The 26,056-nt window shown below is 42.1% G+C and overlaps 1 protein-coding gene across 1 annotated transcript in view; it reads right to left on the reverse strand.

Annotated features, from left to right (window-relative positions):
* Positions 1–20,269: 20,269 nt before the first annotated feature.
* SNAP91 (synaptosome associated protein 91) overlaps positions 20,270–26,056 on the reverse strand; it is a 142,652-nt gene continuing 136,865 nt past the window's right edge. The window contains exons 29-30 of the mRNA XM_073336567.2: positions 24,178–24,279; positions 20,270–21,662 (exon numbers count right to left, since the gene is read on the reverse strand). Of these exons, the coding sequence (XP_073192668.2) occupies positions 24,187–24,279 (93 nt within the window). The 3' untranslated portion in view covers positions 20,270–21,662; positions 24,178–24,186. The remainder of the gene's footprint in view (positions 21,663–24,177; positions 24,280–26,056) is intronic.

Consider the following 26,056-nt stretch of genomic DNA (forward strand, 5'->3'; position numbering starts at 1 on the left):
GACTGGGTTCTTCTCTTGTGATAAGAATTCAAGTGATTACTTTAAAACTTTATTTAAATATGTACTTGCAAGGAACATGCTCAAGCAATTAGCCTTTTTTCATTACAAATGCCATTCTTCTCCCAACAAAATGAGGCTTTTTTAGCCAAAAGGCTGCCACATCACGTGTTATCAGTGATTCAGCAGGATGCGCTGTGCCTCTTGAGGCAATACTAAGCCAACACCTCATATTAGTGATAATGATCCATCTACTACTGGAGATGTATTCTGTTGGCTGAGACATAATCAAGATCCAGACTACTATGGTTATTAAAGATCACAGAACTCTTCACGAGAGTAGAGCTGTTCACACCGGTGCCCTGACCAAATTACACCTTGATAAATGCATTCTACCAGTCTAAATTCCCCCTGCAGTTGCAGCTGATATGAACTATTCTATATTCTTCACTTACTACTCTAAATTAAGGGCATGTGATTATTGTGCAGTTACAAAGGACTTGCACTTGCTCTAATAACACTCCATCACAGCCATGTATCTGCCACCTCCTGCATCTGCTGTCTGTGGCCATGTCTTGCCTTAATCCACTTGAACAATAAATGTTCAACCCAACCCTTTCCCAGGGACAAAGGCATTCATTACCCAGCAAATGACAGTTCCCCAATGATCCCACCAGTGCTGACAGGCACCCAGCTCCTCCCTTCACAATTCTATACACCTTTATATACAGAGGCAACACCGGGCTTATCTTAAGCCACGCAAAGAAATCTCCTATGTTCCAGCTGCACTCTTGCTGAAAAGCAATTGGTGCCAATACCTAAAGCCAGTTAATGCACAAGGGCATTTTGTTCAAGAGCATCTAGTGTCACCAGATTTAGGGGAAATCCAGGTATAAAGCTAACCTTGCATTTTAATGAAGCTCACACAGAGACATTCTGACCCCCTCCTTCACATGGAGATTTTAATTAGCGTACTATTTACCAGTGATTTTAAGAAACAAGTATTTAATTTGAAATTGTCAATTAAAGTCAGAGCAGTTCAGAGGCACCACTGAAATTGGGTATCAAGCAGAAGATCTTTAAAATTATCAACAAAGTGAATGAGTCAGAATTCTGCAACACTTCACTGCTAGTCCTTAACTCAGTCAAAGCTTTCATTGACTTAATTGCTTCAGGAAGGACTGCAGAAGTTGGTCCGATTTCTTTGGAATGAGTAAGGAAAATAAAGGAAACTTCATAGTAACCTTACTGTAGATTCTATGGCATTTTGGCCAGTTCTCAAAGTTCTGCATACACCTGGAGGATCCATTACAGGCTACCAAATTCCTTTCTTTGTTTTCTGCTTCTTAATATTATAGCCCTGTTCAGCGCTCCTGACAACAAAAACTCATTTACTTTTCTGAATTTGATGGCATTTACAGTGGAATTGCACCAAATTGTAGGTAATTTGTTTATATATGTAAGCAGAGTCAGGATGAGCTCCACCCTGACATCTGGTGGTGAGTTGTGGCAAGTTGTGGAAAAGAACTTCAGGGGCTGATCTCATTTGCATAGGCACACCCACCCCACCTAGCATGAGCCCATAGCTGCCCAAATGGTCACTTTGGCTACTGTTGGATCCCCAGTTTCTCTGTTATTGGGGCAGGAAGAATAAATTATTATTCTGATTATGTGAATCAAGGACAGTGGAACTGTACTTGGCCTTTTGTTATGATGGAGGGACTCGCCATCAGCTAAGTAGCACTCACTAGGCAAGGGAAATGGGTTCCAAAACTCAGTGAATTGATAGAGGCTGAGGATAGATATTAATAGCTGGTGGTATGGGCCCCTGGTAAGGGCCCTACATGTCAATTGCATCTCCTTCTTCCTCTGCTGTGGAATGTCAGAGCTAATTTTGATTCGATTAGGAGTCTAGTTACAGGCTGCTGAGCTGAATTCACTTTGGGCCAATGATGCACTAGCACTGAGGCTCCCCTACTACAAGCTAAAATCACTAAGAGCTGAAATCCCTGAGTGTTGTGTTAAGTAGTGGGGGAACCTGAAGATATATTATGGAGCAGTTTGTGGGATGGCTGGAGCACCTTATGGGACTGTTGGCAGAGTGGAGCAGTTTGTGGGACTACTGGAGCAGCTCACAGGTTGGGGCTGGCAGAGCAGAGCGATTTGTGGGACAGCGAGCGGAGCCCCATGGAGAGGTGGGCAATTGGCTTCGGACCACGAAAGGTGCCCCTTAACCCTCCCATTTCCACCCAGGTTGGGAGGTAAACTTTGCAGATAAACTTTCAAACTCTGGGGCTACACTGACCAGGGACAGAGACACTTGCGTTGTTGGACTTTTGGGACCTTGGGTGACTTTTGGGTTGCTGGACTCAAGAACCAAAGGGAAAGGACACGGCCCAATTTGCTTGGGATGGGTTTTGCTCATGGGTTGTGTTATGAATCCTGTTGGTGGTGTTTCCCCAACATAATGCCACATTGTTTCTCTCTGTTATTAAAAGGCTTTTGCTACACTCAGACTCTGTGCTTGAGAGAGGGGAAGTATTGCCTCTTAGAGGTGCCCAGCAGGGGTGGTATATATTTGTCCCAGGTCTCTGGGTGGGGGCTTGAGCTGGTTTTGCATTGTTTTATTGAAATGGAACCCCTAGATACTGAACCCGGTCCTTGCTGCCAACTCTAACAGACAGAAGGGTTACATATATATAGTGGGGGACCAACTACTAAAGTAAAATAACCTGCAACGAATAATTCATGACATTCTGCAGGCTGTCTCAAAGTTTGGGACTGCGGGGGGGGGGGGGGGGAGAGGGGAGAGGAGACTTCTTTTGATCATATCCTTTCTCCAGCATTTGTCAAATTATCTGACTTACCAGTGAAACTTAAAAGCTACAGTGAGACCTGTCTTAAATGACTGCCAAGAGCCCACCAAAGCTTGGCTGGCTAATACAAGTGGTATTCAGCTGCCGATAAAATATAAGCTGTTTTGGAAATCCTGAGATACTTTAAATTGTTCACCTAAGATAGAAGGCTTTCTATTGTAGACCTTTGGTGCAAGTTTCACTGTATTGTACTTGAAAATGCTACTATAAATAAGTAACTTACTTCAAGATTTCCACATAGATCATTTAAATCATTGCATTTGGGAATTAGATGCAAGCAATAGATATGTGCCTTGCTTAATACTGAACCAGTGTTTATTAGAGCGTTTGGCCCAAATGGAGCAAATGTGCATCAAATATAATATTTCAGCTTTGAGATGGGGACATCTCACTGTTGGATGCACTAAGCAATACTAGGGTTCAGCCTGGAAAATCATTGCAATATCCTGGGTTTGGTCTTCATGGCTAGGGAGGGATAGCTCAGTGGTTTGAGCATTGGCCTGCTAAACCCAGGGTTGTGAGTGAGTTCAATCCTTGAGGGGGCCATTTAGGGGTCGGGGCAAAAATTGGGGATTGGTCTTGCTTTGAGCAGGGGTTTAGAGTAGATGACCTCCTGAGGTCCCTTCCAACCCTGATATTCTATGTTATTCCAAGAAATAACACAAACACATACAATATATTCAACACAATATCCTGCTCTCTATGGAGCACACAGTTTGCATTCAAGAGAAACACTATGTCTAACTCGCCTATTTTTCAGAAAATACTCCTCATCCAAAAAGAAAAAAGAGACTTATTATAAATTTGTAATTGATGTGTTAGCAAATTCCATATGCTCTTAAGCAGATTTTAAAAATACCTCAAGCAAACCTAATTCAGCCCTCAACAGTTGTTGGGAAAAACCTAAATGTATGAAAAGTCTGCAAACCAGTCTAAATTACATGGTAGGGTAAAAGTAAATCTTGATGTTCAATCATGAAGCAAAAGATGCAGAATATTCTGAGATATACACAAATTGCTAAATTATATATGAATACTTGCCATGATCTCAAAACATTGAAAACCTTAAATTCAAGATACTCTGTGTTACAGGTTCAAAATAATCGAGCAATAATTTAACAGAATACATTTTGGCTACCTCTCCTGATTACTAGATAGGCAATAAATACAAAACAGACTGGTCTGATTACTCACTCTAAACCCCCTCTCCCCCTTTTTTTTCCAGCCATAATTTAGTGAAAAACTAGAAGGACATGGTTTAAACCCTTCAGAAGATAATTATTCAGTTGTGATCCAACCAAATATTCTATATATAACGGAAGGTTTTCAATCCTAAATAATGCAAAAAAAGAAAGGAAATCACTCATTTTTCAGTAATATGGTTACTAAAGTGTAATGCATCAAACTAGTGAGCTGAGCATTACAGTTATATATGCAGCTTGTTACTTTAATCTGTTCAGCACTACAAGCATGAATCATAGCAGTGTTTAGTGAAAAATTTAACTGTCACAGGGTGGTTCATATTTATAGTACATTTAAGATGAATAGCTATTTTTTTTTAAAAAGTCAACCACTTTGTTCACAGATGAGAGATTATTTAACACTGCATATAAAATGCCAGCCACTATTTAGTGTTGTAGCAATAAAAGAATGTGAGATTTCAGAGCATATTTTTGGATTTTGTAACATAAAAGTGGAATTTTAGAGAAATAGAAACTGAAGTGAATTATCAGCTATATTTGTCTGAGGTGGTACTGTGCAGTGTTTCTTTCCTTTTTTTTTCAACCCTAACATTTAGATGAGTTTCACAAAAGTACATGAAGGTGCTTACTAGATGAAATATCCTAAAACCCCTAAAGAGGCCTGAGGTTGGAACATGCTCAATAGAGCAGAACCGTTGAGACAGCTTACAGGTTAGGGTTGCCAGGTATCCGGTTTTCAACCGGAACGCCCGGTTTAAAAGGGACCCTGGCGGCTCTGATCAGCACTGCTGACCAGGCCGTTAAAAGTCCAGTTGGCAGGGCTAAGGCAGGGTCCCTGCCTGTCATGGCTCCTGGAAGCGGTGGCATGTCCCACCTCTGGCTCCTGAGCATAGGGGCAGCCAGGGGGCGCCGCGCGCTGCCCCTTGCCCCAAGCACCAGCTCCACAGCTCCCACTGGCTGAGAACACCCGTCCTCTGAACCAGGGCTTTGGAGCAGAGCCTGGAGCTGGAGCAGCTCCGGAGCAGCGGAGCTGCAGGTTTTTGCCTGGAGCTGGAGCGGGGCCAGAGCCCAGCTCCAAAGCCCTGCTCTGAACCCCTCTATCCCAGCCCAGAGCACCCTTCTGCACCCCAAACTCCTCATCCCCAGCTCCACCCCAGAGCATGCACCCCAACCCCCTGCCCCAGCCCTGATCCTCCTCCCACCATCCAAACCCCTTGGTCCCAGCCCAGAGCACCCTCTGAACACCCCAAACCCCTCATCCCTGGCCCCACCCCTGAGCCGGTAACCCCAGCTGGAGCTCTCACCCCCTCCCGTTTCCGAACCCACTGCCTCAGCCCAGAGCCACCTCCTGCACCCTGAACTCTTAATTTCTGGCTCCATCCTGGAGCCCTCACCTCCTCCTACACCACAACCCCCTGAGCCAGCTCGGTGAAAATGAGAGAGTGAGTGAGGGTGGGGAGAGCAAGCGATGGGGTGGTGGTGGTGGGGGGGGGGCGGAGAATGGAGTAAGCAGGGGTGGGGCCTCGGAGGAGGTGCAGGGCCTCGGAGGAGGGGTAAGGGTGTTCGGTTTTGTGTGAGTAGAAAGTTGGCAACCCTACTACAAGTGCCTTCGATGTCATATTCTCAAACTTCATTGAATCATGACCCTCTGCTGACAACAAAAATTACTACATGATCCCAGGAGGGGGGACCAAAGCCTGAGCCTGCCTGGGCCCTGCCACCTTGGGCAGAGTGGAGGGGAGGGCAAAGCCAAAGCCCAAGGGCTTCATCCCCAGGCAGAGGGCCTATAACTCTAAGCTCCGCCACGAAGGGCGGAAGTCCTCAGGCTTGGATCCTGGGCCCCAGGCAGTGGGGCTTGAGCTTCAGCTTTGGCCCCAGACCTCAGCAAGTCTAACGCCAGCCCTGGCAGCCCCATTAAAACAGGGTCACGACCCACAGTTTGAGAACCGCTGCTCTAAAGGCAAGATATCCATAATGAAAAAATCAGAATTACAAAGTAAGCAATTTTCTCTTATCTCATCTATAATTAGATATAGACAGTATCAGTATCACTGGGGATGGCTCATGTGGCGACATGTAAAACCAAAGTATGATCCTGCTACTGCTGCAGGAACAAAGCTTCCCAGCAAGTTCCAAACTGCCACCTACTGGCTCCAGTGACCTTCTCTTCCAGAGAAACACACATCCCAGGAAAACACATCTGGCTGAGAATTACATAGGTTAGCTTTCTGTGTTACAGCTGAGAAATGAGCAGACTTTAAATATATACTGGTGTCCAATCACCTACAGAGTGTTAGCCTGAAACAGATGTAACTATGGCCTACACTGATCAGAAGATGAGCTGTCTGCAGATCCTACCCCCTCCCGCATCTATCATCGGGTGACTATTAAGACAGAGGCAAAATAAGCAACTAGTAAACAACTAGACAAGGACCCCTTCAAGTATAATGAAGTGTAAACAAACCACACGTGGTTGTTAACAAGTACCAGAGCTTGAAGCTCAGAGCCCTTAAACCCCTTAAGCTATGGGTGTAAAACAGAAAAAACACAATGGGTATTACAATACCATATCCCATGACAGGGACACAATGACAAAGACTCAGGATACTGACAGGAACGATGATAACCAGGGTGCTGGACACCAAACAGGAAGTAGGTATTTTTCTCTCTCTGGACAGGTCCTCTAGGTTACGGTTACCATACGTCCGTATTTTCCTGGACATGTCCAGATTTTTGGTTCTTAAATCACCATCTGGGAAGAATTCTTAAATATCTGAAAACATCCGGGATTTTGCCATTATTATTTTCCCCCAAAGAAGAGTTGATCATTCAAGAAAGAGTAAATGTTGATTGCTCGAGAGAGTGCCTGCTTTTCCCCCCTAGCTCCCAGCTGTTTTGCGTGGCTGGGAGGGAGGGGGAACACAGCACGCTCAGGGGAGGAGGCGGGGCCAGGGTGGGGATTTGGGGAAGGGGTCCAATGGGGCAGGGAGGGGGCGGAGGCTTTGGGGAAGGGGTTGGAATAGGGGTGGGGAACGGACAGAGTTGGGGCGGGGCCAGGGGGGACGAGCAAATTCCGCCCCCCCCATGGAATGTCCTCTTTTTTGAATTTCAGATATGGTAACCCTACTCTAGGTAGGTCTTCTCCCTCTCAGGTAGGTCTTCGGTACTTGCCCTCACAGTCTCTACTTGAGCTCACAGTCCAGTGCATGTATGCACTCACTAATGGGGTGTAAAATTGAGTGCAAGTGTGTTAAGAGACCAAGAATCCAGAGTCCTATGAGTACTGGTCCTCCAGGGGCTCTTCGCAGCTAGCTGAACCATGTGGAACACTTGCTGTCACTCAGGAGGACAGCTTTGAGTGACAGGCATGCCACACTTTAAATAACCTGCAGTTACTAGGCAGATTATGTCTGTCACATGACTAACTCCCCTGACCTGGCTACAATAATGACCACCCACAGAAGACGATGAAGGAATCTTCGCTCCTACGGTGCAAACAAAGGGTGCAATTACATGATGCAAAGGCAATGCAGGTTACCTCCCACCACCCTTACACTCTTTCAGCTGACTCAAGTGGAACCACTTGTACTTCCTTCCCTTGTGTCCCTTGTACACAGTTGGACTGTCCTTATTAACAATGTGTATGGGTCCAACCCACCTAGGGCTAAGAGTGTGTCCTTGTTCTGAGAAATATCTATACAACACCTTATCCCTGACTTCCCTTCTATAGGTCTAAGGAATCCCAATCTCTTGTCATACAATCATAGACTATTAGGGTTGGAAGAAACCCCAGGAGATCATCTAGTCCAATCCCCTGCTCAAAGCAGGATCAACACCAACTAAATCATCCTAGCCAGGGCTTTGTCAATCTGGGCCTTAAAAACCTCTAAGGATGGAGATTCCACCATCTCCCTAGGTAACCCATTCCAGTGCTTCACCACCCTCCCAGTGAAATAGTGTTTCCTAATATCCAACCTAGACCTCCCCCACTGCAACTTGAGACCATTGCTGCTTGTTCTGTCATCTGCCACTACTGAGAACAGCCGAGCTCCATCCTCTTTGGAACCCCCCTGCAGGAAGTTGAAGGCTGGTATCAAATCTCCCCTCACTCTTCTCTTCTGTAGACTAAATAACCCCAGTTCCCTCAGCTGCTCCTCGTAAGTCATGTGCCCCAGCCCCCTAATAATTTGTGTTGCCCTCTACTGGACTCTTTCCAAATTTGTCCACATCCCTTCTGTAGTGGGGGGACCAAAACTAGACGCAATACTCCAGGTGTGGCCTCACCAGTGCCAAATAGAGGGAATAATCACTTCCCTTGATCTGCTGGCAATGTTCCTACTAATACAGCCCAATATGCCGTTGGCCTTCTTGGCAACAAGGGCGCACTGCTGACTCATATCCAGCTTCTTGTCCACTATAATCCCCAGGTCCTTTTCTGCAGAACTGTTGCTTAGCCAGTCGGTCCCCAGCCTGTAGCAGTGCATGGGATTCTTCTTTCCTAAGTGCAGGACTCTGCACTTGTCCTTGTTGAACCTCATCAGATTTCTTTTGGCCCAATCCTCCAATTTGTCTTGGTCACTCTGGACCCTATCCCTACCCTCCAACATATCTACCTCTTCTCCCCCCGCCCCCAGCTTAGCATCATCTGCGAACTTGCTGAGGGTGCAATTCATCCCATCATCCAGATCATTAATAAGGATGTTGAACAAAACCAGCCCCAGGACCAACCCCTGGGGCACTTCACTTGATACTAGCTGCCACATGACTAACTGCCCTGACCTTTCCCACCTTAGTTTGAAAAAGGCTGGAAGGGCACCAATTCATCTGAGGAGGAGGGTGTCCAAAATAGAGGCTTAGCTGTCCTTTTACAAATTCAAGATGGATATTACATGAAACAGGTCAGTAACAGATTTTACCCAACAAGAGGGGTATGCGTGAGTGTCTTAAGGACTCCAGCACCTTGTTGATACAAAAGGAGAACTCAGGCATTTTCCAACACAGAAAGAGAAAAATGTGCCCTATCTAGAATTCAAAGGCAAGGTCTCATTGAAGGATAGTAGGCAGATAATGTTAGGCTCAGGTGCATCAAAGTGAAAATACTGAACCCTCACAGTGCCAGGAACCTTGGGAACAAACAGGGAAGAAGACTCTGCTGAGGTTCAGAAAAGACCGACAGATTTGAAACATCTGATGTGCTGGATCCCTACGCAGATTGGGAGCTTTACAATGGTACAATAGCTTTTTTTTAAACAATATACTCAATATGCTTAGTCCTTTCATTGTACCTCAGACATTCCAAACTGGATATGTAGGCTTTGTGATGTGAAGAATATTTCTTTTAAAAAACCTGAGATGGCAGGAGGATCTATTGCAATTACTGAAGGCAGTTGACACTAAGAAAAGCATGGTATCTCTGGCTCTGATAGGATCCTTGTACATTTTGTTCTGTTAGAATTTTCAGGCAGGAGGGCAGCAGCAGTCACAATGAACCAAGACTCCAACTGTCTTTCCAAACCTCACAAGGCTTTCAATAAAATCTTGCTATGTGCTAAGAAATTCCTGTTGGGACTATGCATTCATTTCAGGGTAGTGCTGTGAGCATGTGTGTGCTGTGAAGTGCTTGGTCAGGACTCAAAATCACAGTAGAGGTTACTGTTTCCATCACAGATGTTGTAAATTGAAAACAAGAGACTTTGCAAAGAAAGGCTGTTCCTGTCTCATATGCCTCATTGTCTTCTGTTTTTGGTTGTTGCTCAGCTGAACAATAATGCTGAACATCCACAGAGACTATCCAAAGCCTTATTGTTCTCCTTCTGTTGAAGTGTTTTATAAGGTGCTGATAAGAGACTAGTCTTTACTTCCTGGTCCTAATCACCAGGCTTGGGTCACTGTTACATATGAGACAGTCATATGACAGAGGTCAGTATACGCAGTGTCCTCTGGTTACTGTCTCAGAGTAGTTTTCATTGTTGTGGTTTTCTTCTATAAAACAGCCTCAGTCTATCAATATTACTTCTTTCTTACAATTTCCCTCCCATTAGAGACCTGTTCTCTCAATCCTTAAAACTTTTATTTTTCCCCAGGGTCAAAAACGACAATAAATTCTACCTACTTTCACAGTCTCTTACAATCTTCTCTTAGTTCTTCAGTATTTCCCAGTTTGGTATTCTCTACTAATTTATTTCAGTGCAACTCAGCTTCCTCTTCTGGGTCACTTATACGAATATTAAGTGAGACAGCACTTTATACTTCCCTGTTGTACCTTCCTAGACAGTTCCCTGTCCTTTATTATCTCTCTAACTACTTCTCAAATTGAGAAACCAAATCATTTTAATTTATTCCAGATTAATTGAAGATAATCCCTCAAATAAGATTGTGTGGCACTTCACCAAATTCTTTGTAAATTTGTGCACATTTGTGTCTACTCATTTAGCATTTGTATAGAGTTTACATTTGCGTGGGGCAAGCTATATTTTCATCAACTTGTGTTGATTTGATCCAGATGCTGTCAATGTTACTGATTTCCCCCTTTTCTTCATATGATGTTTTCTTTTTAATCAGGAACTGATGTTAATTACCACCTTGTTAGTCTATTAGGGTAAATCTTTCCACCTGTTAAAAGAGGTACACTTTTTCCATTCCTTGCTGATCTTTCAAAAATAAATGTAGGTGGTTTAGGTTTGTTGTAACTACTCATTAGATAATTTGGAGAAAGAGTTAGATTATCCCAGGGGATTTATAAATATTGGAAACATGAAAAATAACTCTATATACCTCTACCCCGATATGAGACCAGATATAACATGAATTCGGATATAACGCGGTAAAGCACTGCTCCGGAAGGGGGGGGGGGAAGCAGGGCTGCGCGCTCTGGTGGATCAAAGCAAGTTCAATATAACACGGTTTCACCTATAATGCGGTAAGATTTTTTGGCTCCCGAGGATAGCGTTATATCAGCGTAGAGGTGTACTATGAAGACAGATGGATTAACACTATATGGAATGATTTAAGAACAAGCTATTGCAATCGCTAATCTTAAATATATTAATGGCATATTCTGTAATTTGAAATTATTCTACATATATACTGTAAATGGCGGCTTCTTCTGAATCATGAGCTCTGCTTGTATACATACCTGCTCATATCTTGTGACCCAACAAACAGCAGATTTGAATTTTGCCTGCGGTTACTCAAATATGAATCACGTGCTGCTTGAAGATGTAGGTGCTTCCAACTCCTCCCCAAACACAATGGTATAAGTTAATCAATTCTCCACCCAGACTCACATTTGCCCACCCCCTACATCAGATAATTATGTACATTGCCCAACCCGTACAGTTATGTATCCCTAATCCCACACATCAATTAATTTTACACCCATCCTCACCCTACTTGCCCCTCAGCCTACCTCTGCTCCTCCTGCAGGTCTGGAGATTCCTCACACAGGTAGGAGGAATAGAGAGCAGCTGACTTTGCTCCCTCTTCCCTGCTTGTGAATAGAGCCACTTGGGGCTGCTGGGCTCTGTTCTCCCTCCTTCTCCTCCTTGCTTATGAAAATGATATTGACTTTCCCCACACAAAAAAACCCAACAACTACTCAACCAACTTTTGCTGTCTCCTGAGAGGAGGGATAGAGCTCTGTCTGCCACATGAGGCAATTCCAAGTGGCTACCTTCCTCAGGGATATGTCTGCACTACAATTAGACACCTATGGCTAACCTGTGCCAGCTGACTGGGGCTAAGGAGCTGCTTCATTGCAGTGTAGATGTTTGGGGATCATGCTGGAGCCCAGGATCTAGGACCCTGTGAGGTCAGAGGGTCCAAGAGCTGGGGCTGCAGCCCCAGCCCGGAAGTCTACACTGCAGTGAAACAGCCCCAAAGTCCAAGCACTGGGAGCCCAAGTCAGCTGGAACAGGCCAGCCACGGGTTTTTATTTGCAATGTAGAAATACCCTAGAAGGGCTGGAAAACCAGTAGTCTGTGGGGAAGACCCGTACAGTTGGCGGGTGGGTCTACAGCATTTTTGTTACTTGAGTAACCATTGCGATGTCTCAAGAGGCATTGTCGGAGGAATATATTTTCAGTTTGTTCTACTAATTGGTCTCTGAAGTGTCACTGGTGAAGTTAGGGTCAGTACTCATATCAAAGAAAAAGAACAAGACTCACGTTGTGGCTCGTTACATTTGCAATCCTGAGATGAGAGGTACTAAATTTTTAACTACGTGTTTTGATACAAATAAAATTACAAGACAGCGTTTCAAAACTGTATTTGTGAGCGGGACACAAAGGTCAAAATTATAAAAAGGTGACTGACGGTAGGCTACTAAATAGAGCTAGGCAAGATTTTTTGGCTGACGCGTTTTTGAGAGTGAAAAATGCAGATTCAGCTGCCCCAAGATGTTTCACGAATTTGTGTTTTCCCCAAATTACTTCAAAAGAAAAAGGCTGAAAAAAACAAAAATGTTTCATTTTGACATTTTCAAAAATAAATTCTTATTTCCAACTTGTTTAGTTTATTAAAAAACTCAAACATTCAAAAATGGTCAGAGTTGAAACAAAATATTTTGATTTTGTCAAAAGTAAATGTTTTGTTTGCCCCTAAATGAAATTTTCACACATTTGTATTTGCTGAAATTTTAATTTTTGGTTCGATCTGAAATTATTTTCCTCCAACATTTTGATACTGTGAACAAATGCAAAAATCCATTATTTGCTGAGCTCTACTCCTACATAAGTTTAGCCTGGATCTATAAGCCTGTCTTTAAGGAAGAAGTTTTGAAAATTTTGGCCTGAATTTCCAAGAAAATTTACAATGGCAACCCTGAGGGACAGGGCTCTTTTCAATTTTAGTTTTTGGAGACCCAAATGCATGAAAGTAGCTGAGCAAATTTCTTCAGTCCATGAAAAGATTTGTCAGCCGGTTATAGCATTACATCTTCAAGCTTTGTACAAGCCACTGCAAAGTCATTTCACAGCCCATTGAAAACTGATCTAATGATAGTAGCTTTAGTTTTGTGAAAATTACTCAGCTCTCCCAGCCCCTTTTGAGATCATATAATGTAATTTATTGATTTATTTATTGAAGTTAAGTGAAGTTACCATTTAGAGCTGGTAAGGCTGGATATAAAGAGTCTTGAATTTTCCACTTGCAGGAGTGCAAGTTTTTCCAGGTTTAGATATACTGTTCTTCTAGTCAATCTGTATAGTAACCTTCTCCATCATTTTAACTCATTTCATTCCATGGTCATTTTTGGTCAATATTTTGGAGCTAATCCCTATGTTACTACTGAGACAATTAAACATCTTTAAAATGTTAAAAGATGGTCTTAGATTGTTCCTGAATTACAGCTGATGTTTTCTGAACTGATTTTGCTCATATTTAACAACGAGGGTTTTTCTTCTTCCAATTTTAGAGAACAGTACCCATAAGTATTTTGCCTGCTCTAAATAGACACTTGTTGGAATGCATATTCCATACAGCAAATCAAAATTATTCTAAGCTCAAACATTAAAAACTAACAATTCAGGACCCCAAAACAACAGTTGCCTTATCAACAGATTTTCTTAAATAAGTTTTGGATTTTTTTTCTATTAAACCTTCTGGTTTCTACCCCTTTAGGGTACACTTGCCTCACATTTTCCAAACTTTATTCACCCCATGAGGGCTAGAAACACAATTTAAAAAAACAAACAAACAAAAAAGCTGATATTCTCATGCAATCTCTTGATTCCAGAAGTTAGGGCTTTAGGAAAAAGCCAATACTGTGAGAGTGGGCACAACTGGAATTTAAATGCTTAACTCTGTTTTACTCATGGCATATGCATATAACTACATTTTCCCATTCTGTGACTTTAGGTAACAAGGCTCACACACTCTCTCTAAAACTATTAGCAAAACCATAATGAAATATTTCAGAAACAATTTGTGATTACAACTTTATGACCTCAAAACAAGCCCCATGCCCTTCACAATCACACTTTCAAGCTACATATGTCTATGGTACTATGAACTCGATTTACTGGGCAAACATAGCGTGACAGAGTTTAAGGCCAGAAGGAACCATGAGATCATCTAGTCCGACCTCCTGTTTATCACAGGCCACACCACCACCCAGCACCCACACACTAAACCCAACAATGGAAATTAGACCAAAGTATTTCAGCCCAGAAGATACTAGGCTGTTGTGTCACAGGGAGAGAATGGGGGGGGACGGGGACGGACCAAGGTGCACCAATGCTTGAGGCCACAGTAATGGCAGGGAAATGACTGAGATATACCCAGATAATCCTAACAAGTGACCCGCAACCACACATTGCAGAGGAAGGCAAAAAAAAAAAACAAACAAACCAACCCACCCACCTTAAGGTCACTGCCCATCTGACCTGGGGAAAAATTCATCTCCACATATGGCAATCAGTTAGACCCAGAGCATGTGAGCAAGAACCAGCCAGCCAGCCAAGCATCTGAGAGAGAGAATGCTCAGTGCCACCTCAAAGCTCTGGCTTACCCCACACAATGTCCCATGTCAAGCCATGGCCATCTCTGATGCTTCAGAGAAAGGAGACAATCTTCTCTCCCATCCCCCAGAATACCTTGAGGCATGGAGGAAATCCCTCCTGACCCCTGAAGTATGAGTTTTTAGGAATGTAAGGAAACCTGCAAGTGACTCCCAGGGCTGCTGAACATGACCCGTGCCATCACAAGCAACTATGTCATACAATCACACTCAGATTTGTTGAGCTTCTAAAAACTAATTATGTTGTTTGCCAAATTGGTCTTGAACATGAATGACCATAACTGTACACACTATTCCAACTGATGTCTTACCAGTGCCTTGTACAATGGCATTAATACATCTCTATCTTTACTGAGAATCACTCACCTGATACATTCTAGGATCACATTGGCCTTTTTCACAACCACATCACATTGGTGACTCAGTCATCTTGTGATCGACCCATGACCCAAGTCTCTTCTTATGTTACTTCCAACCGATGAGCAACCAGCTTGTAGCAGAAAGTCCATTACTAGATAATTCTACCATTGCTATCAACAACAATGCAGAAAAAGAAGTGTTCTATAAATATTTCTTTCTGTATTTGGGAAAAACAGAAATGATATAGTCTCTTGATATGGTGATAACACTCTTTTCATTCCATTATTGTCTTCTGGGAAGCTACTAATGTTAGACACTTAAATCAGCAAATCAGAATAATGTGCAACCAACAGTTTTAAAAGAGCTGGCTTAGGAGCTCACTGGACCGTTAATGTTGATCTTCAATAAGGCCTCGAGCTCTGGGGAAGTTCCAGAAGACTGGAAGAAAGCTAATGTTCAAATTTTTAAAAAGGGTAAGTGGGATAACGCACATTACTATAGGCCTGCCGGTTTGACATCATTCCTAGATAAGATAATGAAGAGGCTGATATGGGACTTGATTAATAGAGAATTAAAGAGAGGAGGGTAATATAATTAATGGTTTATGAAAAATAGATCCCATCAAACTAACTTGATATCCTTTTTTGATGAGATTACAAGTTTGGCTGATAAAGTAATAGTGTTGATGTAATATACTTAAATTTCCTGTAAGGTGTTTGACTTGGTACTGCACAACATTTTGATTAAAAACTACATAAAATTAACACATTAAGTAGATTAAAATCTGGCTAACTAATAGGTCTCAAAATACAATTGTAAATGGGGAATCATCATCAAGCAGATGTATTTCCAGTGGGGTCCCCCAGGGATCTGTTTGTAGCTGTCAAGGTTCCTTCCCCACTCTGAACTCTAGGGTACCGATGTAGGGACCTGCATCAAAGACCCCCTAAGCTTATTCTTACCAGCTTAGGTTAAAAGCTTTCACCACCAAAGTGTTACACAAAGAACTGGGGAAGTGCCCACTTGGAAATTTCTCTCCCCAAAATATCCCCCCAAGCACTACACCCCCTTTCCTGGGGAAGGCTTGATAAAAGTCCTCACCAATTTGCATAGGTGAACACAGACCCAAACCCTTGGATCTTAAGAACAATGAAAAAAGCGATCAGGTTCTTAAAAGAAGAATTTTAATTAAAAAGTAAAAGAATCACCTCTGTAAAATCAGGATGGTAAATACCTTACACGGTAATCAGATTCAAAACAGAGAATCCCTCTAGGCAAAACCTTAAGTTACAAAAAGACACAAACAGGAATATACATTCCATTCAGCACAATTTATTTTATCAGCCATTTAAACAAAACAGAATCTAACGCACTTCTAACTAGATTGCTTACTAACTCTTTACAGGAGTTTTGACGTGCATTCCTGCTCTGGTCCAGGCAAAGGCATCACCCAGACAGAGAGGACCCTTTGTTCCCCCCCCCCCCCCAGCTTTGAAAGTATCTCGTCTCCTCATTGGTCATTTTGGTCAGCGAGATTATTTTAGCTTCTTAACCCTTTACAGGTGAAAGGGTTTTTCCTCTGACCAGGAGGGATTTGAAGGTGGTTAGCCTTCCCTTTGTATTTATGAGAGTGGCTCTACGCTATTTAGCATTTTTATCAATAAAAAAATTGAAAGAAAACAAAATCATCACTGATAACGTTTGCAGATGACAAACATTGGGGGAATGGGAGGATAGGTCACTGATACAGAGCCATCTGGATCTCTTGGTAAATTGGGCACAAGGAAACAACGTGTCTTTTAATGTAACTGTATACTTCTAGGAACAAAGAATGTAGGCCGTACTTACAGGACTCTATCCTCAGATCCAGTGATTCTGAAAAATATTTGGGGGTCTTGGTGAATAATCAGCTCAACATGAGCTCCCAGTGTGTTGCTGTGTTTTCAGATGCACAAAATTCTGTGTGTTAAGTATTTTTCCATTTTTATGGGTTTACATTTTCACAGTGGCAAGAAATTATGTGGGGAGGGGGATCAGGCAATTAATGACAGTAAAACTTGAGATTAAAAAACGTAAAACTATAACCATTAAGACAAATTGTCCACATCACATATCAAAAAAATCTACAAAGTAAATATCCTTAAATCAAACTCTAAAAAGTTGTCAAGCAGCATGTCTTTCTTTCCCAACCTAAGTTTCTATTATTGATAGAAATAGGTTTTTCGTTGGTTTGTGTGTACGCAGTGAAACAGACTTTTACCAACAAAAACTGAATCCTTCCAAGCCTAACTATCCTGTATGTCACACTACCCACCTCTCCCTCCCTGACCTCCACTATCTCTAACTTCCTGCTCCTCTCAGGTTTCATTCTGTGCCCATCTCTTTCCTTTAGGGAAGGGCCTACCTACTCTCACACCCACTGACAGGGGGCAGCTCCAGTGGAGGCCGCCTCTCTCCTTCCCCCACTCCTAAAGCCTGGGGGAAGCAGGGATAAAGGAGGAAGCCAGAAGGCTAGGCAGATACTTTCCCACCACAGGAGGGAGAGGGGAAGAGGAAAGAATCCAGTAGCTCAGCTCACTCCTTCACCTTCTCTCTACTGAACAATGGGTGAGCTCTGAGGAGGAGGAGCAGGCCCACACACTTTTTCAGTTAAGGGGATGCATGGGCCCTTAGCTGCTGGGATCTTTCTGCTCTCTCTTTGCCCATTGCCCTCTTGTGAAAGTGGAGTCATAGCTACCGTGTCATCCCTCTCCCCCCACAGCCCTCAAGTGCAGCCTTCTCTTGGCTACTGAGGGGGCGAGCACTGCCTGCCACATATAGCAATTCTGATTGGCTGCCCTTTTCCCCAGGGGGTGGGAGAAAGCAACCCATCAGCTCTTCATTTCCTGTAGGCTAGGGAGCTTTCCCCTACAGACTGCAAAAGGGGGTGAGACCCTGGAGTCTATTGGGAAACATTAGCATTCACAGATCTGCAGATTGTACAAATACTAGCTAGACCTACACAGATTAAAGCAATGCAGGGAAGAAGATTGCTCCTATTATGAAAAGAAAAAAAAAGGCGGCGTTTGGGAGAGTAGCACCAATTATCTCCACTCCCAACACACACCTTGATTCCCACTTGTTCCTTATGGCTATTAAAACACCTACACTTGTTTCTTGCTTATTGGATTCAAAGTGTGTGCCCACATCATGTATGTTCAAAGCAGTCTGTATAACAGTTCTCAGGATTTCACTTCCAAACCTAGATGACTTCTATGTAGTACAGTTGGGGTTTTTCATGGACAGGAAGTCCCCTTTCTTGAGGCATAGTGTGAGTGTACTAGCTGTTGATAAGATTCCCTTCCCTATGAAGTGGTCAAGCTTAATTATATTAAGGTCACTGTTACTTAGTGGCACACTTTCTTCCTACATCTGTGGTCGCGTATTACGGAGGACTATATCACAAGGGAATCCCTCTTGGATTAACTCTTTCTGGAGCATAAAACAAGCAGTTTTATGAGTGGTATTGAGAAAGTGTTTGAATATCACCTCAGAACATAAAACAGTTAATATTTGGGTACTTTGAGCAATTGTTACCATCTGTGTCTAATTCAAAAGACCTTAACACATGCCTATTATACCTATTTTCTTTACAATGCAAATCAAAGAGGTTCTTCCTACCTCTAACATGCCTTTCAAAACAGTCATTTTAATTTATATACGCTGTGTATTATATATCATTACTACTCTCCCATGTCTCTATGAAATAACCTTTACTGCATAGTTTAGGAATCAGTAACTTTCTATACACTATATTTCAGAAATGCCAGTTGAGTCTTGCTGTTCTTCCCAATGTCAGCCATCGAGTGCAACCCTTTCTCTTTCCACAATGGTCAAGAAATAGACTTTAGTGCCCTGTTTATGATGTTACAGTACTGAATGGCACATAACTTGCAAGCAAACAAATTAACAGAAAAAGAGCTCTTCAGTACAGTGATATCCAGTTAAGTTGCTTATTTAAAAAAACAACACTATAGACTTGAGTGCTATTTTAGGGAGAAAGAATGTAACTAAAGAATGGAGAAACTAGTTCTTAAAGAAAAAGCATACAGCAATAAACAAAGTCGAATTTATGCCATACTCTGAAATTTAATCTGTCCTGGCAAGCATTAATTGGATACTCAACAGCTGAAGTTTTGCTTTGATGGGTATGATTGGGTCATTAGTTACATATTTGACTACATAATCTCTACCTGGTGTTTAGTTATGCTTGCCTTTAAGAGTGTTCCCATTCATTGTATCCATTTTTGCCCCAGGAAACAGCGTGGCTGTAAAGAATCGATCTGTGTGTTCCTTTGGGCATTACATCATATGAATTAAAGGAAAGTTGTACAATAAAGTTTTTTTATTTTAAGTTTAAGTTGAGGCTACTATCTGTGCAAGCTTGGACTTTATTACTAACAGAATAGCCCATAGTTTCTAAACACTGATGCATGTGAATAACTTTATATATAGTTTATTTGCAGAGCTTGGGCCTATGTTTATCTGTTTGATAAGGGTGAAAGAAACCAGCAGCAAGGTATCTGTTAGGGAAACTTGAAATTTAAAATTCAAATGGAATCTTTGCTGCAAAGCATTTTGGGATGACTCAAATGATCACAAGTGCCAAATTCAGTTCTGGCTTAAGGTACAACTTCAGTTATTTTCAGTGAACTGCACCCATTTAGCCAAAGGCTGGATTTAGTCCAAAGACTTTGCATCTATTTTAAATATTAATTTTTCTAAAAGTTGTGTTAGACTACTAAATAGCTGCAGCATTGTAAGGTCCGACAATTTCAAACCATTTTTACTACCAGTTTCAGAATTAGAAACTCATCTGGAAAACAGTACTGATTGACTTAAATTTAAAGTTTATATTGTGGTTTTTAAATGTTTCAGTATTTTAATTTTTGTGAAATCCAGTCTTTTAGTTGGAAGGACATGTAAACTATAAATTGTTTGTTACATGTCATATACATTACAGAGGTGTAAAGACTAAAGAGAACAAATTGAAAAACAGGATTACTTTGTCCAGAGTATGTCACTTTGTGCCTAGTCAGTTTAACTTTTTTCTTTGCTTGTATGAGTATTTCACAGAGCAATATGGGAAAAAGAGATTTTAACCACTGGAAACAGATTGTAAAAGTCAAAGTTTAGTAGGGGACTCGGGTGTAGACAGACACACAATTTTTGGAAAATGGTGCACTTTTAAAACTGTGGAATGAATACATTGAGAACTAGTGGCTATAATCCTGGACCTTTTCTTTTATGAAATTAGACAGACAGTATTTGTGTTCATATTTACTTTGATCAAGGTGTTTATTGCATCTCAGAGGGAGTACATGCACTGGGTTCTTAAACCAAAATACAAAGAAAAGCTATTTTGAAATTAGCTTTCTATAACTTTTTCCCCATTACAGTGTATGTTATCCCCACAGTTAATTCAGATACAACCACTTTTAATGGTACCATACATTGATTAAATAGTTAATTTGAAAGACTTAGGTGAACATCTTTCCAATTCAATATGTTTTGAACGAAGAGCTGCCAAGCCACTTGTAACACTGATCAACAGTGACCTCATTTAAGAGTCAAAATCTTAAGCCAAGCCATCAGCACAAAACAGTAGGAGAACAAACTAAAAATTAAAGAACACAATATGTACAGTAAAGGGTGTGGTTCTCTGGATCAGAATGAGGTCTAGTCACATAGTACAAAAAACTACTCACAGCATAGTTGGGGAATGAAAATACACTACTAAGGTATACACACAGGTAAGCACTAAAACAACAGATGTACATAAAAGTTAAATAAAAATGCAATAATGTTATAACTACAGACACACCAAAGAGTGCTTTCATATTTGACATTCTTTAATGTCAGCACAATTATGGCTGCTTTTTTCAACTACATGGAGAGAAACTGACCCTTTACTTATTTTCAGTGCATTTAGCAAGAACTGATAAATAGGGAATTTAAATGAACTCAAAACCAGTTAAAATATATTTTAAATAAAAAAAGTGATAAATACAGTATTCTTTCAGATATGATTTTTCATTGTTGGTAAAGTAATCTGAAAGAAGTATTTGTTATGGAAATTTACCTTTATATTACTTTAAATTATAATATAACATATACAATGCCACAAAAATAAAACATTTCTCACAACAACTGAAATTCCTGTGACTGGGAAAAATGTATTCCACACAAAGATTTTGTCTAGTTAAGTGTTTCTTACTATTGGTATTATCACGCTATGTTTTGTAACAGATAAAGAAGAAACTGAATGTTTAGGGAAATTTCAGGTGTTTGTCAAAAGTTATATACATTGAAACCTTCAAAAACACACAGACACATCGCTCCAAATGGCTCACCACACAACAGCTGCATAATCTGCCCCCACTGAATGGGTTCAGAAAAGCACTAGAAGGCATCAGAAACATACATCCATTGTTTAAACTGTAGAACACAAATAACCCAAGTACACAAATTGAGAGAGAGTAGGGATAACAGCTAAGGTAGTACACATTCCTAATGTTCACTTTCACAGCTGTGCTACACGTTTCGGAAGGAAGAGAAAGTCTGAATAAGCACTGGGTTTGGTACTGGTGGCTCACTTTAAAACTCTGAGCATCAATCTGTGATTTGAGACGCCAAACTCACATTTTTACTATCCAGTCAGAAAAACTGCAGCTGTGAAGACAAAAACATAGTTAGAAGGAATAAGTTTCAGAGTAGGAATAGAAGGAATAGTGACACAAGTCTTTGACTCAAATTTGATTCAAATGGCTTGCAGAGCAGCTTTAAGGCCAAACTTGGTATACAAAGGAATCAATAGTCCCCCTTATCATACCTAAAACAGCTATGAAACTACTCTCTGGAGGAGTGGCTTTCATACAAAAACATTTAAGAATTCAGCTATTTTCTAACTTGAACTGTGATGGAGGTGTCTCCCCAACAAGTTGGGGCCTCAATATTGCAACTGGACCATCATGCTTATGTAGAGCTCTTTGGAGACACTGGGTCCTAATTACAATGGGTTATCTATGCTCACCAATAGCTCTAATTTGGTCACTATCTATAGCAGAGATTCTCAAAATTCATTGGACTGCGACCCCCTGCTGATGACAAAAATTACTGCATGGCCTCAGGAGGAGGGACCGAGACCTGCCCCTACATGAGCTCGCCGCCCCAGGCAGGGGACCCAAAGCCAAAATCTGAGGTTGTGGGGCCAAAGCTGAAGCCCAAGGGCTTCAGCCCCAGGTGGGGGGCCTGCAACCTGAGCCCCGCCACCCAGCGTTTAAGTCCTTGGGCTTCAGCCCCAACCCCGAGCAGTGGAGCTCAGGCTTTGGCACAGGCCCCAGCAAGTCTTGGCAACCATATTAAAATGGGGTTATGACCCACTTTGGGGTCCCAACCCATAGTTTGAGATCCGCTGATCTATAGCCAGCAATGGATGTAGGTGCACCAGTGTTGACCTCAACTGTAGACAAGGGCATGTTGGAGAGAGTTTGCACTGGCTGAGCCCATCAGTGAAAAACCCAGTTTGACTTTGTCTACAGTTATATGCAGAGCCGTCCCTAGACATTGTGGTGCCCTACGCAGCCCCGCCCCCCCATGGGGTGGGGGGAGAAGTGGACCCAGGCCTCCACAGGGGGCAGGTGGCAGAGGGCTGCGCCCAAGGTCTGTGGGGGGCAGGAGTAGGCTTGAAGGGGCAGGAGGGAACCACACCCCCCCCAGCACAAGCTGGCAGAGTAGGCTGGGGCCAGATCACTCCACTTCCTACCATCCAGTGATTGCAGAGTGGGCCTGACCCGCTCTGCTCCACTCCCCTGGTTCCCAGCCTTGGGGGGAACCACACCCCAGCAGCACAGAGTGGGCTGGGGCCAGGTCGCTCCACTTCCCGCCACCTGGTGAGTGCAGGGTGCGCCTGACCCCTGCTGCAGTCCCCCGGGACATAGCTCAGGGGAAGGAATGGAGTGGGGGTGGGGCTGGGGCGGAGCAGGGGTAGCTTTCCTGTCCAGTTCAGCCGGCCGGGGGATCGGGCTGGCCGCTGGAGCAGCATGCAGCTGTGATGTTTTTGTATGGGTAAGGATGGCCCTGGTTATGTGTCACCAAAGGTGCAGCTTCTTCAGTCGTTGAATCAGGAAAATTCTCAAAATTCTTCCTGATGTCAAATTTTCACACGCTGTGGATTGTACTGAGTTCAACAAAAAACTATCACCAGAGATGATGTAAAGCTGCTACTTTCTCGTTTAATTCTAATAAATGGCAGAAAAGACTATTAAACACAATTTCTCATAGCCTATCTTCTCCACTTCGGTGATCTTCAAATTTTATTGGTTGGCTCCCGCAAACCGTTTTGTGATGTTCTGGTATCAACCCTCATATTCCTTCCCAGAAAGGTTTATTATGGTTACTATCTTTTCACTCCCCCGCCCTTTTTAAATTAATTAATTATTTTTAGTTACTATTATTCTTTTTTGGTTGCTCCTCTTTGCCTCTTATTCTCTCTCAGCTCCCTACTCCCCTAATTTCCCCTTCTCTCTTTCAGTGTATCCTCACAGGTGTTTGTTCCCTCCCTAATCCATGCTTCCCCTAGGCTGTTCTATGTAGCACTGCTCAATGCCTTATGCCATGATGTGCAGAAGAGCCACGCCCTGTAGCACCCCACAGGGAGACATGGAGAGACCATGGGGCTGGAAGCAATGAGGGATGCAGGCAATACCCCCTTCCAACCCTATCAGAGATTTGGCATCCTTTGAGGACATGCACATGTTTGGGAGTCTGAATTGCACTCATTCGTAACAGTGATACCAAATCAGTTTTATGGCCACAAATCAATTTCTCACACCAGATTAGGATTACAGTGTAGGACTAGTCACAAGAAGAATTAATGTGAAGAGGAGAGTTATTATTAATAAAAAAAAATCTACTACAACCGCAGCATAAAGAAACAAGATTGTCAAACAGAATGGCATGGAGAAGTAGTTATGATTTAAACTTATCTTACAACCTGAAAACACTTTTAAAAGGGCTTTAACTTGTACCTCCTGGTTCTCATTCACAGTTGTATTTTTCTACAACTAGTTGCAGGTTCTTACTGAAATTTAAAGGGAGTGGTATGCTTGTAGTAATGTTTTATACTAGTTAACTGCTGCAAACTAAATACATAATCCAGGTAAGTTCAAAGTCAGCCACAGAATACCTTAATTGTTTACAAGAAATCCTTGATGTTAAGATCTGCTAATGGGTCCTTTGTTGGAGGTTTCTTGGGACTCTGAGTGGCAGGTGTAGGGCTTGGAGAGAGCTAACAAAACAGACACCAGCCAAGGAAAGCAGAAAAAGAAAGGAAACAGAGATACACAAGCATTAGGTAGATTTATTCTACACAACAAGCACATTACAAACATGCAAAAAGTTAGAGATCTTGATTTATGGGCTTAACAGTGTCTTTTCTCGGTCATCTCGTTTGACTCCTGTGTTTAAATTTCAAATACAATTACTACAAAGTTGACAGTAATTGGGGGAGGGATAGCTCAGTAGTTTGAGCATTGGCCTGCTAAACCCAGGGTTGTGAGTTCAATCCTTGAGGGGGCCATTTAGAGATCTGGGGCAAAAATTGGGGATTGGTCCTACTTTGAGAAGGGGGATGGACTAGATGACCTCCTGTAGTCCCTTCCAACCCTGGTATTCTATGATTCTATGACAGTGCTTAGCGGACATTTTAATTCAAGACAAAACAAGGTGTCCTGGTTCTCTAAGTAACTTTCTAGTCATATTTGGCAGCAGTGAATATTCTGTTCAGTGTAGCCATTCAATGATAAGGGAGTTTAGAGAGCATCTCAATACCTAATACGCTTGCCCAAGCAGATTAGAATTTCTCTAACTGGATAGTTAGAGAATTGTTTTGAGCACTAACCTGGTAAGAAGGCAGTTTAATTGATATTTTGTAGTAACCGTTTAACATCAATGTATGGAACACACAATATATTTTTGCAGAATAACTTAGCTAGAGTTCATTGGCATAAAGCAATCTTTATGCAAAGGAAAAGCCAAACATACAGTAGGCCAAGCTATAGCATACACAATATTAAACAAAAAAGAACTACATCAAAAGAACATGATTAAAGTTGCAAAGACAAGTACTCAAAAGTTAGGAAATAGGAGAATGAAGGTTCCACAAACAACCTTAATTTTGGCTCCCTTATCCCTTAGGCTGAATCATAATGCATATGCACAATTACGTGATCCCATACTATGTTTTCCACAGGACCTCTACCTCATTCAATGCATTGGATGGACAACACTCATTTAACAGGCTGCTATTCAACACTTTGTTTTTTCCTTACTTCTCAATGTGTGGCCCATGCCTTGTTTATGGCACACTATTTCAAACCCCATTCTGAAGACAGAATTATTAATTTCCTCATAGGTTTATATCTATAGTGCTCATCAGTGTAGTATGCAAGTACTTCCACCATTCGTGTATTTATCTTCAATACTATTATTCCTGCAGTCCCCTATCTCATTCACTACACATCCCCCAGCTTCAGCAACAAGTGAAACAAGTGTCCTACAGACAATAGTATTCCCTCCCTACACAGCCCTTATTCATCTCCAGAGAAGGTCCATCCTGTGCCCTGAATGAGGTAGGGTCATGTGGAATTTTTCAGCAATTTTTCAAATGTTCATAACTTGGCCAAATTTGGGCACATTTTCACAGGGACATCAAAAGACACATCCATTACAAAGGCCATCCCCCTTGCCAAATTTCTCAAGTCTCTGTTCCAAAGTGAGGGTAAGGGGGGAAGAGGGTGCCAGGACTTATCAAGGAAATGATTGCCAGAATTTAACATTAGTGAAAAACATTTTTCCTCTTACTTCTTGGCAGTGACTCAACTGTTTTGGCAGAAGCTTACCAATCACTATCCCTACACTGAAGAAAGTTCAACACCCAACTTTTCTGTTTGCGCAGAGAAAAGAGTATCACGCATATAAAGGGAAGTGTTCATGTGATTTATTCTCATAAGGCTACATGCACTTCAGTGGAGTTAAACACCAGCACAATAAAGTTCTCTTTTATC

This window comes from Lepidochelys kempii, chromosome 3 (assembly GCF_965140285.1).
Source record: "Lepidochelys kempii isolate rLepKem1 chromosome 3, rLepKem1.hap1, whole genome shotgun sequence".
NCBI lineage: Eukaryota > Metazoa > Chordata > Testudines > Cheloniidae > Lepidochelys > Lepidochelys kempii.